General features: G+C 55.8%; 5 protein-coding genes across 5 annotated transcripts; 4 read left to right on the top strand and 1 right to left on the bottom strand.

Annotated features, from left to right (window-relative positions):
- Positions 1 to 1,283: 1,283 nt before the first annotated feature.
- Positions 1,284 to 2,939, top strand: VTJ83DRAFT_2887 (uncharacterized protein; the record flags this gene model as incomplete). The annotated part of the gene is made up of 2 exons (XM_071009206.1): positions 1,284 to 1,958; positions 2,010 to 2,939. 2 exons carry the CDS (start codon positions 1,284 to 1,286, stop codon positions 2,937 to 2,939), a joined length of 1,605 nt encoding a protein of 534 aa, XP_070866768.1.
- A 1,371-nt stretch (positions 2,940 to 4,310) lies between these two features.
- VTJ83DRAFT_2886 (uncharacterized protein) lies at positions 4,311 to 5,824 on the top strand (the record flags this gene model as incomplete). Its single annotated transcript, XM_071009205.1, has 3 exons — positions 4,311 to 4,739; positions 4,792 to 4,965; positions 5,027 to 5,824. 3 exons carry the CDS (start codon positions 4,311 to 4,313, stop codon positions 5,822 to 5,824), a joined length of 1,401 nt encoding a protein of 466 aa, XP_070866767.1.
- Positions 5,825 to 6,645: 821 nt separating this feature from the next.
- VTJ83DRAFT_2885 (uncharacterized protein) lies at positions 6,646 to 7,714 on the top strand (the record flags this gene model as incomplete). The annotated part of the gene is made up of 3 exons (XM_071009204.1): positions 6,646 to 6,721; positions 6,770 to 7,381; positions 7,497 to 7,714. The coding sequence occupies 3 exons, from the start codon at positions 6,646 to 6,648 to the stop codon at positions 7,712 to 7,714; spliced, it is 906 nt and encodes a 301-aa protein (XP_070866766.1).
- A 120-nt stretch (positions 7,715 to 7,834) lies between these two features.
- Positions 7,835 to 9,620, bottom strand: VTJ83DRAFT_2884 (uncharacterized protein; the record flags this gene model as incomplete). Its single annotated transcript, XM_071009203.1, has 3 exons — positions 7,835 to 8,083; positions 8,137 to 9,024; positions 9,078 to 9,620. 3 exons carry the CDS (start codon positions 9,618 to 9,620, stop codon positions 7,835 to 7,837), a joined length of 1,680 nt encoding a protein of 559 aa, XP_070866765.1.
- Positions 9,621 to 13,626: 4,006 nt separating this feature from the next.
- Positions 13,627 to 14,494, top strand: VTJ83DRAFT_2883 (uncharacterized protein; the record flags this gene model as incomplete). Its single annotated transcript, XM_071009202.1, has 2 exons — positions 13,627 to 14,279; positions 14,449 to 14,494. 2 exons carry the CDS (start codon positions 13,627 to 13,629, stop codon positions 14,492 to 14,494), a joined length of 699 nt encoding a protein of 232 aa, XP_070866764.1.
- Positions 14,495 to 15,898: the final 1,404 nt, after the last annotated feature.

Genomic DNA, 15,898 nt, shown 5'->3' with positions numbered 1-15,898 from the left:
CTTCAGTGTTCCTCTTGAAACAACTCGCAGGCTCCCATGGCGTCTGCCCTTGCTGTAAACGTGTGACCCTCCCCAAAGTGAACCCGGCATTATCCTCAACGACCCAAGCGAGGGCCTATTTGTTCCGCTTTTTGTTGACCCTTGCTCCTCTTCTTCCTCCTCTTCCGCGGGGATTCGTTCGTTGTTGGCCATCAACCCGATGAAGAGCACAACTCCTGCAGGAACATGACCTCCATGATACGCAAGGCGTCATTTCAGCATGGCATGCTACTCGAGCTCGGGCCTGCTGTGCGAAACCAGCCAATGAACGATCCTATGCCTTCCACAGAGTCACCGGACCCCTGCAGGGCGCTCGACGATTTCGAGCCACACGGAATTAGCATCGACCACGCGGAGTTGGCCACCAAGCAAGAAACAGTCCCGTAAGGGATCGGCGGTGTGATCGCATGCATACACAGTGAGACATGCGGGTGAGCAAGACTGAACGCGACAAAGACTAGTCTCAACAACCCAGTGTAGGTGACAACGTTGGCGTTTGCCCCGAAATCCCAGTGTTCCTATAATTAGCCAACATAGGTGGGCAAGGTAATCTATCCGACAGCATCGGTTATCACACCCAAGACTGTGTTGACAATGTCACTGTCACCCCCTCCCGCTTCTCCCGCTTTGTGCAGATCAAAGTCACCACCACGAGATCGATCTTATTTGACGTACCCGATCCAGACCCTTGCAACACTCTCGCGGCCAGCTTCGAACCCCGGGTTCCGGGTCCTGCGTTGCGACATGGCCTCCCGCAACCTGGTAGTGGCCGGTCCCGCAATCAAAGGTGCAACCAATACCTGGCACCTGGTCCTGTCATCCTGAACAGGCGTGCAACCTAATCCCCGGGGAGAGGCTACATACATACCGCAGGCCTGCAGCTGGCATTGGCGTTAGCTCAGGTCCCAGTGTTCCGCCTGCAAGCCTCTCCCGTGATGTCCGTCACCCGTCGCAAACGGGTCAGGAACCACAGCCCCAGTCACACGTGGATCATTTTGACGCCCCCATGGGTCTGAGGCGTGGGTGGCGATGCTGTGTGTCTCGGGTCTGAGGATTTATCCGACGGTTTGTACCGCATGCCTTCATATTCCGGATGGCTAGCGACATGATGATGACGGTTCAGGAGAGGAGTGCCCGTCAGTGGGTTGCTGAAGTTGTTCACCGATAAGGATGGCCCTCTGGCCCTCTTCAAGGTGTCGCGCCTCCCGTCACTCGAAGCCCGTTGTTCAACTCAGCAAGCTACCATGAGGATCTCCTTGCTGCACGCTGTCGTGTGCGGTGCCATCTCACTCTGGGCGTCAGTTGGCGCCCGGGACCTGCCCCGGATTGCCTTGAAGCTGACCCCGGAGGCACATGAGAGGCAGCAAAACGATCCCAACTACATCGCCAGTTTGGTCCAGAAAGCTCGAGCTACATACTCCGTTGAGGCCTTAGGCATCAAGGACAGGCGCGACGTGCCGGGTGTCTCTGTACGCCCACTCATCCAGTCCCCGACCTCGGTCCGGTTCGCCCGTCGCGCTGCCAGGTCGGTGCCGGTGCGCCGGCGAGCCGCCGCTGGACCGAACTTTGATCTCTGGTACCAGATCCAAGTCGACACACATGGTGTTTCTGCGCGGAACAGTGCAGAACAAAACTCCACAGACGCTGAGAGCCCTCTGCTCATCCTCCCGACTGAGACTCTCAACCTCATCCATGCGCTGCACAGGGTGGAGGGTATCCAGAGTGCCCATGCGCTGCGCCCCGGTCCGCCGCCTGCTGTCCACTATCAGGACGACCCGCTTAGTGCGAACCAAAGCTACCTCTATGCCGCACCCGAGGGAATCAACGCCCCATACGGTTGGCAGTTTCCGGGCGGTGATGGCTCTGGCGTTAAGGTCGTTGATATCGAGCGGGGTTGGAACTTTGACCACGAAGATCTGGTAAGACTGTGAACTCACCTCCGGCGAGAAGAGCACCCGCTGACGGAACAGGCTGCGGCCAACATAACCTTGATTTCGGGTCGCAACAAGGCTTACTTTGACCACGGAACCGCCGTGCTTGGAGAGATGTTCATGGTCGACAACCAGCTCGGCGGGATCGGCATCATTCCAGGGGCCAAGGGCTATGCTGTCTCCCAGCATCGGCCTGACCTGACGTACAACACAGCCGATGCCATCCTGGAAGCTGCCGCACACCTGAGCGCGGGTGACATCATTCTCATAGAGGCCCAGGAGTTCGACCCCAAGGATGGTGGGTACTACTGGCCGGTCGAGATCACCGACGCCAACTTCGACGCCATCCTGTCTGCCACCTCCCAAGGCATCATCGTCGTTCAACCCGCATGCAACGGCGCCTACGACCTCGACAGGTACACAAACCTCGCCGGCAAGAAGATCTTTAACCGCAACACTCCCGACTTCCGGGACTCTGGTGCCATAATGGTTGGCGGTGCCAGCTACCAGGCCCCCCACGGGCGCTGGCCCTCAAGCAATCACGGCTCACGCATCGACGTGTACTCCTGGGCCGAGGGCGTCGTGACGACCGCGACCAATAGCAGTGGCACCGACAACACCCTGTACACCTCCTCGTTCCCTGGCACTTCCGCCGCCTCCCCCGTTATCGTCGGTGCCGCGGGCATCATCCAGGGCATCTCCATCGCCCTGCGTGGAACTCGCTATGGCCCGCTTGAGATGCGTAGCATCCTGTCGAACCCAGCCTACGGCACCTCCAGCGCCAACTTTGTATATGACCGCATCGGCACGCAGCCTGACCTTCAGCTCATCCTCAATGCCCTGTTCCCGGACGCTCATCAAACTTCGTCAACTTTGACAACTACGTCAGCAAGCTTGCCCACCGCAGCTTCAAACCTCACGCCATACCCCCCGGTACCTACTACCGAAGCATCACAATCCTTGATCTGAGAATAGCCGGCCTTGAATTCCCATGGATATGTATGAGGAGGGGAGTGGGATTCGGTGTCAGGATTGGCCTGGTACGAGGCTCATGGTAGATGGGTATCCAATGCCTCCCTGTCGTACTAATTATCTTACCCCATTCTTAAGTCCCATGCTTGGAACAGGTTTCTCTGTTCTCTCCATCCTAGCTTCTGAGGTAAATATCTAGAATTCGGCCGATGCCGCATGAGCGACATGGCATATCTGACATGGTGATGTCGAGCACCGGGGAAGACGTCTGTGGAGGCGTTCATACCTTGATTCCTTGGGGTTTTGACGAGTTATGAACCAACGTCACTGATGTTGGCCCTTGACAACTGGACCATCGATTTGGCCCCGCAGGCATGATGGGATTGGAGAGGGGCATTCACCTTAGGTCCCCCGTTGGACTGATCTGATGCGCGCCAGGCAAGTAGCACCGTCAAAGTTACATGAGCCGTGTATCCCCATCCGGATGACCAGGCCATAGTAGTAGTGCGACTTTCAATGTCTGTAGATAAATCGGCACAGCGGCTGCTACTTCGACGTAACAGTGGTTGTGCTCAAGTTTTTTACTATCAGCTACTACACCGCTGTAGGGTGCTAGCAGCACAGTCAAACCTGTAATTAGTCATGAAGGATAGCCATGGTTGGTCAGGTACACTCAGGACATGCTGTCTCCAGCTGGGGTCTCCCTGGCGCCTTGTTCCCGGGGAATAGCAGCTGTACGACTGTTAATAGTCAATACTCGTTCAGCCCGCGACCCGACAATCCCTGCTTCGATTTCCGCGCTTGGCGCTAATTAAGGATTGATGTGCGGCCAGCTGCGCGATGTCATCGCCAATGGGCATCACAATCGCTCAGCGGCGCTCAGTAAGCACCAACCGTTTCTGGGGATAGGTGACCTGGACAATTCACCGAAACTTGCGAGGTGCCCACCGCAGGAATTGAGTATCCATACTACATGCCCAGCGAAGTGCGGCGAATCCCTCAAACATGGGGCGAGTGAGGCAGAGTGAGCCCCTGTTGGCGGCCCAGGGGGCGCTGAGCATGCAGGGGGCGCTGAGCATGACGACGCCGCAGGCTGGATCTGGTGGCGGTTTAAGTCAAATACCGAGCATGACTTGGCCTGCCCCAGTTGGTGTCTCCCAGCTCAACTTACTTTAATTGTTAATTTTCTCGGCGAGGCCCGTTTTGTGGCGTTGTGAGACAGACCATCACGGGGATATCCCACCCATTGGGTTCTTTGTTATTTCGTCACCGTGCGCCCCAGGAAGAAGACCGGGGCATATGTACGCTGCCTGCGCAAACCGTCCTCTACACGGTTAGTCCCTCAGCATCTAGCTGGGCAACTTCGACATGCGCGCCCCAACCTGGACGGGGCTGTTATCAGCGCTCTACACCTTTCTCATCGCCGCCGCGCACCTTACCTCTGCATGGCCCAACATACCCTTCCGGGCCGATGGGAGATGGATTGTGGACGCGTCCGGCGCCAATGTCACCTACGTGGGCGTCAACTGGCCCGGCCACGGTGACGTGATGATCCCTGAGGGGCTGCAACACACTTCCGTGGAGGCCATCGTGTCCAAGCTCAAGGGTCTCGGGATGAACGCCGTACGCCTGACGTACGCGACCCAGATGGTGGATGAGTACTTTGATAATGGGGAGAAGGATGTCTCGATCGAGACCGCGCTGGTGACGGCGCTCGGAAAGGAGAATGGCACAAAGGTGCTGGGGCAGATTCTGAAGAACAACCCCGAGTTTCAGGCTTCGACGACGAGGCTGCAGGTGGGTTGCCAGCCCTGATTTATGAGAAATGAGCTCTGGCTGATAACCGCAGGTCTTTGACGCCGTCGCCGCCGAATGCGCAAAGCAGGAGATCTACATCTTGTTGGATAACCACGTCAGCAAAGCCGGGTGGTGCTGCACTCCGTTCGACGGCAACGCGTGGTGGGGAGATGTACACTTCTCCGTTGCCAACTGGATGCGCGGATTGACGTTCATGGCTGAGCATGTAAGTTGCCTCTTCTCTCGAAGACGATGTAATTAAACCCTCTGTCGCTAACGCCCACCAGGCAAAGTCTTGGCCCGCCCTGACGGCCATGTCCCTCCGTAACGAACTGCGCCAACCCTACACCAACTTCACCTTTGCCCAAGAAGCCTACAACTGGCAGAACTGGTACAACCATAGCAAGCTTGGCGCCTCCGCCATCCACTCGGCCAACCCAACCCCCCTCATCCTCCTCTCGGGCATGGACTCGTCGACCCAGTTCGACGTTCTCGTAGACGGAAAACCCCTGTCCCCGGGAACCGAGCCCTTCAACCGCTCGGCCTTTGCTCCGGGATTCTCGGACCGCCTCGCCCTTGAAATGCACGCCTACAGCATCATCGAAAAAGTGACGGACTGTTCCAAGTTTGAAGAGAAGCTGCAGAATCAGGGATTCTCAACGCTCACTCAGCCGGCTGAGGCGCAGTACCCGCTGCTCATGACTGAGTTTGGCTTCGCGCAGGATGATGAGACGTGGCGGACCGACGTGTACGCGACCTGCATCACCTCGTTCCTACCCAAGCAGCGCGTGGGGTGGTTTATTTGGGTGATTGCCGGTAGCTATTACATTCGTGATGGGACACAGGAGTTTGATGAGTCCTGGGGCTTGTTGGATTCCACGTGGGAAAACTGGCGGTCGCCGGAGTTTGTGGAGAACGGATTGAAGAAGATGATCAGGGAGACGTTGGAGGCAGTTCAAGGGGGTAAAGGGAAGACTGAGGATGGGCAAGGCCAGACGCCGCCGGACACCAATGGGGCTGGGGGATCTAGACCTACGTGGTGCCTACTGGCTGCTTTGTTGTTTGGGATTCTGTGTGTGTGGTAAGTACGTCTGAAGGAGTTTGTGGGTTGCATCATGGGGTTAGAGGCGATGATAGAAGTTTGGATCTTGCATTTCGTTACTCGCATTCTGCAGAGAGCCTTCATGTGACTGCTTGTGATAATATCGCCGCCATCGTTTGCTGCTATCATGTATGGGATCATCAGTCAGCCGTCATGTTCTATTGTTATTTATGGTTACTCGGGCAGGCAGGTACCGAAGAATCATGCGGCTGTACGGTGCACCACCTAGAGCGAGCCTTTCCCACGGTCTGCCAGACGTTCTTGTTTCTGCCGGTAAGGTATTTTGACTCGCCTTTCTCCCGGGCCACCGGTTGGACGGCCGGGCTCATGCCAGACGGACTGGACTGTCAAGGACACTGGGAGGCCTTTGAAGGCGACTGCGCGACTTCACCCGACCTTAGGCCTTAGAGTCATCCGGGCGCAAGGGCTCCTGGCATCGATACCTGGGTAAGGTACGCTGTGTGCAACAATTCCACCTGGGATAGGTAATCCGAACCTTGAAGTTGCCGTGCTGCATCCGAATCCCTCTTCTAGGAAGGATGGTATCTCTAATATTGTGGCAAGTGGTGGTCGAGTCTGTGAGACAAGAGAGTCGAGGTCCTCCTTCAGCCGGGATGCTTGGCAGAAAGCTGAGAAGCAAGAGGAGGAACTCCCACGTCATTCCACCACCCTCTTCTATCTTTTCTTCTTTTCGAATTCGAGTTTGTTCTCTTGTTCCTTGGGGCATCTTCAAAGTGACAAAAGACGAGAACGAAATCAGGTAAACATTCTTTATATCGAGCCTCACTAAACAACCAACCCAACATGTCTTCCAACCTTGATGCCTCGACCCTATTCCGCGTGGACGGAATGGTCGCTGTGATCACCGGTGGCAGCTCGGGTAAGTCTCGCCATCACCCCTCTCACCACAATGTCCTAACATAATCAGGCATCGGCCTGACCATGGCCCGCACTCTTGCCGCCAATGGTGCCACCCGCGTCTACCTACTAAGCCGGCGTCTCAACGTCCTCGACGAGGCTGTCGCCCTCCACCCGACCATCTTTCGCGCCATCCAATGCGACGTGACCTCCCACACCTCCTTGCGCGACGCAGTCGAAATTGTTACCGCCGAGTCCGGCTTTATCAACCTCCTCGTGGCCAACAGTGGTATCGGCGGCTTCCACTTTGGATGGAACCCAGACTATCCCGTGGAGACGGTGCGGCAGTGGTTTTTCCCGAAGGATGATGCAGAACAAGGCCAGCGGGCAATGGAGATGATGAACGAGACGTTGAAGGTGAACACGACGGGCGCCTTCTTCACGATGGTGGCGTTCCTCGAGTTGTTGGAGAAGGGCAACAAGAGGGCCGTCGAGATGGGTGCGCCGGAAGTGGATGGGGAGAAGGTGTTTGGTGCGCCGGTGGAGCCGGGTAGCGCTGTCCCAGCGGTCCAAAGCCAGATCATCGTCATGAGCAGCATCGCCGCGTTCAGTCGCAGCTCGGTGTCAGATCCAGCGTACGCTGCGAGCAAGGCTGGGGTCCTGCACATCGCGAAGCAGGCATGTTCGTCCATGGCGAAGTACGGGATTCGCGTGAATGTGATGGCTCCGGGATGTACGTCATGTTTTGGTTCCCTCCGGATGGTATGTCACGAGAGCAAGATGCTAACTGCAGACAGTGTTTCCTTCTGACCTTGCCAATCGCATGATCGGAGACCGCGACCCCAGCAAAGAGGAGTACGATGACCCGCGGTTCCAGCCATCCCGCCGCTTTGGCGGCGGTGAGGAGATGGCAGGCACAATCTTGTACCTTGCCAGCCGGTCTGGTGCCTACTGCAACGGTTCGGTGATGGTCGTGGATGGCGGGCGCTTGGGCGTCATGCCCTCATCGTATTAATAATAGTCTGCTGTTGAGTGATGATTCATTATTACCGAAACGTTGGTAGGGACAAACACAAGCTCTTAGATTTGTTTCGGACCAACCGTCCATGACGCAAGGGGCTTAGTTACAGTTCGCTTACATGGCCGATCCTTCAGCATACTGCTGGTCTCCCTCGCCCTGCTTGTCCGCCGGCGAAAGGTTCCTTTTGGCCGGACCGTTGACGCACACGCCGTCCTTGGAGAAGCGGCTGCCATGCACGGGACAATCAAAACTCTTCTCGACGTGGTTCCAGCATACGACACCTTGCATGTGCGGGCAGATGGCGCTGTACTTGTGAACCTTGCCCTCAGGGTCCTTGTACACGGCGAGCGGCTTGCTTGTCGCCTGTTGATGTTGATCAGCTTTGCATTCAAGGACGTCCTGATGGGCACACTTACCGGGTTCAGCACCCCTCCGCATCCCAGTTCCAGATCCTCTATGTCCTTGATATCCGACTGCAAAAACCGCTTGTACTGCAGGTTGATCTGCACGTCATGCATCACCAGGTGCGGCAGCGACTTGAGAGTACTCCCCAGCCTCTTCGGGTTGTATAGGCCGGCCCATTCGTTCTCCCGACCTTCAATCTCATCGGCAACAAGCGTCCCAGCGATGACTCCGTGCGTCAACCCATCCCCCGAATCACCGGTAACCACATAAACGCGCTCACATCCCTGGTTCTTGCCAATAAACGCCACGTGATCCACCGGCTCAACAATCTGCCCGCTCCAGCGGTAGTCCACCTCCCCTGCCTGGGGAAATCGCTCGCGTGTCCACTTCTCCAGCTCTGCAAAGCGCGCCTCAGAGGGCTGCTCCTGGCCTACCTTGTGATCACACCCACCGACGACAAGATATTCGTGGTTCCCATCGCAGGCGGTCAGGCGGGCGTACTTGTACTGGTCTGCGGCGTCGTAGAGAAGGCAATCCTCGATGCTGCCCTTTGGCACGCGCACCGCGATGCAGTAGCTCCGGTAGAACTCCAGCTCAGCGATGATGGAGAGCTTTTGGAGCGGCACGCAGGTTGCTTCGACGGCGTGCTCGGCGTGGACGGTGTGGCCCTCCTCGGTGTCGATCTTGACGCGTTTGTGGCCCTTTCCGAGCAGCTCGACGCCTTGCTCGCGAATGCCGCTCACGCGCGTCCGGGAGAAGGCTTGAAAGTTGGGCTGCTGTTTAAGCCAGGACAGGAGGCCGGCCATGTACTGCGTGGGATGAAAGGTGGCCTGGTTGGCGACCACTAGACCGCCGCGTTGATCGGGTTTGCCGGTCCAGCCGCGAACGGTGAGGTTGTCCTGTGTGGAGATGAGCCTCTGATAAGAATGGGAGGATGAAGACGTTCACTGACATCAAACCGACTCTGCAGTCCCAGCGTCTTCTGCATCTCTGCCTCCTCCTTCAGCTCCTTCACCTCTTGATCGTGCTCCTCGGTACCCGCTGGATACTGACTAACCGTGTAGGCCTTCACCCTCCTATACTCACACTCCACCCCCAAGTCCTTTGCGATCTCACCCACCCTGCTCACCGCCCAGCTATGCGCCTCCGCTGCCTTCGTAGCTCCCTCCTTTCCATGCTTCTTTGCAATCTCGATGTATCCATCATCCAGGTCGCTCGTCAAGTGCCCACTGGTTCTACCCGTCTCGCCGGAGAGAACGTCGCGCGCCTCAAGGAGGACCACGTTGTGGCCGCGCTTGACCAGTTCATAGGCTATGTGCGTGCCGGCAATACCGCTACCGATGATGGCGATGTCGGTGTGAAGGTCACAGTCCAGGGAGGGAAAGGTTGGGAGAGAGGAGAAGGGAACTTTGTGGACCCAGACGGGATCCGTGGTGCCGGACGTGTGCATGAACTTCTGGGGGTCTGGTTGGGAGGGGGCTTTGGTAGTGGCCATGGTGCTGGTTGAGGAGAAGACACTGAGGCTGGTTACTAGAGTGTCTCAGAGGTTGAGTTGACTCGGAGGTCATACCGCAGGGATAACTTGTGATGGAACAAGTTCACTTGGGTGTGAGAGAAAGGATATTGTCGTAGCCGACGGTTGCATGTCTGGCTGAACACTGAAGCGCATCTGATGGTTTGTGCTCCATTAATCAAGCAATATCTTGGAAGATGTGGCCGTGTGCGGGTGACGTCAGAGACGATGATCTCGCACCACCGATCCCGTGCGGCGTGCTTCACAACAGTCAGAGAAAACATCACCATGAATTAGGATGGAAATATGAGGATGGTTAAAACGTCAGAGGGGTGTTCCTCATGGCCTGGATTGGATGCTGGAAAACAATCGTCTTAGACTCAACTAGTCGTTGCTGTCACCTGGAAACAGCCTTGGTCTGTGATCCGATATGGTAACGTACGGTCGGGCAGTGTTCTCAGAGGGAAGCTGGCGAAGCCAAGCTGATGACGACATACCCTTTACATCATTGAACCTGCGGGCATATACGTCAGCAGGCTGCGTCGGAGCGGTGTATACCCCCTGGGCTGTCCTCTACCTGGTCACGTCAGCTATGTCAGGTGACCGACTTGGATGATGATATGAGACCAGTCCAATACTGATGGCGAGATGACCTCCAGTTGGAGGGACTGATATATAACCGAGGTGAGGCTCCAGCAGTCCATAGGTATACAACAAAAGATGGGATTGTAAAGGTATATCACAGACCGCATATCGCCTCTGTCTCGAGCTGTGTATTTTCGAGAATCATGGGGAGGTTCCCTACTATGATCGGAATAGATGTTCTCGTGCTGAAACAAGCACACCTAGGCTTGAGGGCCCAGAATACCAACAAAGCCAGGCGAGTTTCAACGCAACGCAGGATTTGTGAAGTACACAGGTCGTTGCCTGATACGGTAGGCGTATCGGATGGCGCGCAAGTGGCTATATGGCTCCCAATGGGGCCGAAGGCTGCAAATGGCAGTATGAAGTCAATTCAGTAACAAATTTATAGTGTTGTGTTGCGGATGAAGAAGGAAGAAGTCCTTCCAGATCCGCGGGGCAGACTATTTACAGATTGTGGTCCCCGGGCATCAACTGATTCTTGGCGTAACGACGCAACAACAAATCTTTGACAAATTAATTCTCTACGAGAAAGGGTCCTCGAAAAGAACGTGTGGCTAAGGACGTATAAATACAGGGGTCCCGCTGTATGACTATGCGAATGCTTCCTGGTGTTCCTGCCATCTCCCTGATGCTCCTGCCATACCATCTTCCCAGCGCTCCTACCACACCATTTACAAAAAAGGTCCAGTCCTTATCAGCTTATCAGTCCCGGACCTTATGTCCTGGACCTTAAAGCCCTGGACCTTATGTTGACCTAACGTTGTTGCTGATAAAGCCTTCCGGGCCTTATCGCCCAAAACAGCTTTCTGGGGCTCCTGCTGCATCATTGCTCTTCATGAACTGCACAGTTTATTAGCAGGAACGCATTGTGAGGGCGGCAGTTTGTGCCAATACCTTGTGCAGCCGGTCCGAGAAGTAGAGATGGAAACTTTACCCGTATAATTCCAAGACATTTACTATGTCTTATAGACTCTCCTTAGCTATCTGATAGTAAACAGTCTGGTCTTATCCTGTCCAAAGCATCTGAAACACAAGGTCTGTTGGCCCTAAATCAGTCGCCATTCTCTGGTCCTTTGTACTGTCTCTTGTAGAGATAGTACAATATTGACGTTAATTATGGTTTTGACACCATACCCGTCGTGGATAGTTGCCATCTAGATCATGGTCGTCCATTATCAACCATACAAGGGTTTGGCTTTTTTGATTCAACGACATGACTGTCGTCTTTTCCGTCATTTTTCTCTCTTCCTTTTTTCCATCATTACCCTTGTCTTTTCTTCTCAATTCTCTTTTCGCTTATCGTTGGAGGAGAGGACCGAGCTTCAGGTGCCTCGGCCCTGATGTATCTGAGCCTAAGCCTATGCTCACTATTTCTTTCCAACTTCAGCAACGTCATCCTCTTTGATCACCAAAGCTGAGGTCAAGCCTCCGAGCAACAAACCTAAACATAACAACCATTTTGGCTTCTCCCAGAATGCCTCGAGTATCCATAATACCCAAAGGCAGCTGGCTCCAAAATGTGTTCATGCACTTTTTTTTCTTTTGTCTTAGACCTGGTATTCTCACATTTCTTCGTTTCCTCGTCTTATTGTCTTCATCCTCTCCTGGTCCTCTCCAACCACCTTTATTCAATTACCTATTGTCCTTCTATCTTATCTATCACTACTCTTCCTAGTTACCCGGTTTTCAGACTTTGTCCCACTCATAAACCTTTCTGGCACCTGAGAACTTCTCCCACCTTTCAAACATTAACTTCTTCAAGCAACCTTTTACTGCTTGCAACAATTCATTTCATTTGCCATGGCAACTGAACAAGGCGATGAGAGTAAGGACTGCGTAGTCGTCGGCGGTCGCAAGGCTTCACCTCGGCAGGTAAGGTTGTCAAACGGACTCATGAATAATTCTTTTCTAGGCAACTCACTGACTTCCCACGTTGGCATCGATCCAGGCCGAACAGAAGACCAGCGAGGGGAAGAAGCCTGTTGTTAAGCGACCTCGAGGACGCCCTCGAAAGCTTAAAAACAACACAGCCGAAACGGCCATCGTACTAGACACCGACGAAGACGACGACGAGAATCAACCAGCCCCGGTTCCAGCAGCTACTGCTCGAAAGCGTTCTCTAAGCAGAATGGAGAACCTGGTACCGGCTCCAGCTCCCAAGCGCCGGGCTCCATCCGGGTTTCCTAGCACTCCTGTTCCTCCTCCCATGCCTCGTCTCACTCCAGCTCCTCACGCACCCATCTACGATCGTTCTCCGCTTCCTTCATTCTCACCTGCCATGGGCTTTCATTCTCCTCTCGCTCACCCTCCCGGCCCTGGTTACCATCCGGATTCTCATTACTCTTCTGTTCTCCAGTACCCGCCAGTGGCTGGGTATCACCCTTCTCCTTCTTTTGGATTTCCTCCGCCTCGGCCTCCACCCCCAGGCATTGAGCCTACGTTTCCGCCCATTGAGGGCCTACCCATCCACGCCGAGCTGGAGCGCCTCCAAGCCGAGTTAGAACGCCTGCAACAGCAGCTTAACGCAGAGCGGGACTACCGTGATGCAGCCGAAGCTCGTGCCTCGGAACTTGGAAACCTTCTTGAGGAAAAGGAAGCGGTGTGGAATGCCGAGCTCGTCGCTCGAACGACTCCACTCTATTCGGAGATCCAGAGACTCACCCAAGAGAACGCCAACTTGAAGGCCACATGTGCGAACCTAGAGGGAAAGATTCAGGCTCGTCACAGTCCAAGGCCCCTTGAGGAGGCAAGGCACAATGAAGGAAGCCGAGACGGCGACCCGGACTCTGGGAACAACCACGACAAGCCTAGCAGTCAGGGTTCAGAGACGCATCTTGCGAGCAGTCATGCCGCGGATATGCAGGCTGCTCGTCAGGCGACAACTATCAAGGAACCCAAAGGATCCGAAACCGCAATCAGCAAAGAGCTCGCAGAGGCGAAGCAAAGGATCACACATCTCACCCGGATGCTCAGGCAATTCGCAACAGGCGAAGATGTTCCGGTAGACAACCCAGTGAACGAAGCAGCTCCTGAGGTCACAAATCGAGACCTGGCGAACGTACAGCCCACTGTCCACGGTACTGTTGCTTGCAGGGATGAGGCAACAAAGGAGCTGGAGAACACCAAGGAGCGCCTTACCAAGCTTGCCAGCGAAAACGACCGTCTTAAGGATGAACTTAGCCGGCGGAAGAGCGAAGCTGGCGCCGATAGGATCGCACAAGCTAATACCGACAGCCGCCTAGCTCCTACAGAGACATAGGATGCCACTTGTGAGCTACACAGGGAGCTTCGAGAGACCCAAGAGCGCCTTCGGCAACTCACGCTTGAGTACGACAAGATCAAGATGGAGCTTGAGCAGGAGCTCACAGAGACTAAGCAACGCCTCAGTAAAGTCACCCGCGAGTATGACATGGTCAAGCTAAAGCTCGGCTGTGAGAAAGACCAAGTTATCGAGGCGAAGGACGCTCGCGCTGTGGCTGAAAAGCGCCTGCTCAACACCGAAGCCCAATTCACATCCGTCTCCGAGAAGCTCAAAGAGAAGGAACGCCAGCTCGAACGGACCGAAGAAACGCTCATCGATCTCAAGAAAATCCTATCAACCACGAAGGCTCGGCTAGCTGAAACCGAAAATTCAATCCTGCCGTCTGCCCAAGCTACCATCGCCGACCTCCGGTCTCAGCACACCACGTTGCTTGGTGAGAAACAAGGACTTGAAAAGGACATCGAGCAGCTGAACGCCGAGGTCAGGGAGCTCCGGATGGCCGTAACGGCTCTCGAGATGGCAAACAAACGCCTCTCCACCACGGCACGTCAGAGGGAGGGTTTGGAGGAGCAACTGGTCAAGCACAAGGCAGCTAGAGCCACGCTCGAGGTCGAAAAAGAACGCATCCTTCGACGCCTGCAGGCGGCCATAGACCGCGGGTCGGAAAAGGCTATTGAGATTAGCAGGTTGAAGCGCAAGGTAGCCAAGATGGCGAAGGAGCTCTTCATGGAGAAGTACGTCCCCAGACGCATCAAGCTCGACGAAACTCCACGGTCGACGAGACGGCAGCAACGTTACGAATCCCTTCGCGCGTTTGACGTCAAGCCTGAGCCACCTTTGTCAACCAAGTCAATGTCTTGCATTCCACAACACACGACAGAAAATGGCGACACGATCTCGCAGGAACCTCATCGCCTTGAAGACGTACTTCGGGCGATCGAGGATTTGATCGCATCCGTTGAGTCGGACCTACGGACGCAGGATACGAAGCTTCAACGTCGGGCTCTGAGCCTGTCAGAGAACAAACAGTACACATCAGCAAAACAGGCACAGATTCACCAATTACAAGAAGAGGTGCCGAAGCTTGGATCGCGCGTTGGTACCCGGGCCAAGGCAGACAGGGCGAAAATCGCGGAGGACCTTGCTACACAGCGTGAGGAGTTGCTTCAGCTTGCCGAACAATTGGACCACTTGAAGAGCGGGGAGGAGCGATGGGAAGAAGAGGCGCGAGGGCGGGAGGAGAAGATTCGGGCGCTGGCGGAGGAGTTGACACGAGTCGCTCGCCGCGAGGGGTGGACGGCTGTTGTGGATGACGCCGGTATGGCTCCCACCAGCAACCCGAGGGTGCCTTCATCATCGTCAGGCGTGTCATTGACCAGGCACCCTCACACTCCTACGCAATCTCAGCTCACCGCACCGTTCATCCCGTCTGTCCCCTTTCGGGGTCTTCCAGGCCAGAGCACCAAGCAGCTCACCAACTTGCATCCCGCCCCGGCCGCGCCGGTCTTCCACGACGCGAACAGCAACCACGCCACCGGCCGTTACTTAGACCCTAGCTACACCCCCGGACATGGTAGGGCCCCCAGAGGAAACGCAGCCATTCTCCTCGCCACCACCGTCCCAGGCTTGACCTCTCGCCAGGCCGCGCTCGCCCATACGGCAGCGAACCAACGCGGCCAGCGCCAATCGCAAATTGAGGCTATCAAGCGCCACTCGGACACGCTTTCGCATGCACTCCAAGACGTGGAGGATCTGATGGCTGCTGTCGCAGCGGAAAGGCCTGGGGATGGCGGCAACAGCGGGAGAGGCAAGGGGCGAAAGAACGGCAGGCATGGGAAGGGCGATGGACGTGGGAGTCAGGGGAGCCCGTTCGAGGCGAAACGACACAGAGCAGCGGAGAGAAGCGGAACTGTTGACGATGGGGAATTGCAGAAGTTACCAGGCCCTGCCCCGACGGCGAACGTTCATCCCGAGATGACAACCGCCACGTCCCCTGCGGCCGCAACAATGACGCAAGCCTGTGCCCAACTCCCGTTGCAGCAGACTCCAGCTCCCGCTGTTGGGGTCATCAAGCGCGAGCCCTCCACCCAATCTTGGCAATCACACAGCCATGCGGCGCGGCGTACCCCAGAGACAGAGCGTGTGGTGATCGTCCTGTCCCCTACACCTTCACCCAAACTGCCGGAGCCCGCCAACACCAAGAGCACCAACGCAAGCACGAACGCCCGGCCTGCCGATGTGGATGCCGCAAATAAAGAAGAGGGTGAGAGCGTGGACGGTCGTACGCCTTCCAGCTTGCTCATCCCGCTTCATTTGACGCATGGTATGGCCGAGGTGCTGCAGGCGCCCACGC

The sequence above is a fragment of the Remersonia thermophila genome, chromosome 3 (assembly GCF_042764415.1).
Source record: "Remersonia thermophila strain ATCC 22073 chromosome 3, whole genome shotgun sequence".
In the NCBI taxonomy this organism is placed as follows: domain Eukaryota; kingdom Fungi; phylum Ascomycota; class Sordariomycetes; order Sordariales; family Chaetomiaceae; genus Remersonia; species Remersonia thermophila.
The sequence above is the reverse complement of the archived record's forward strand: the minus strand, read 5'-3'. Positions and strand labels throughout refer to the sequence as shown.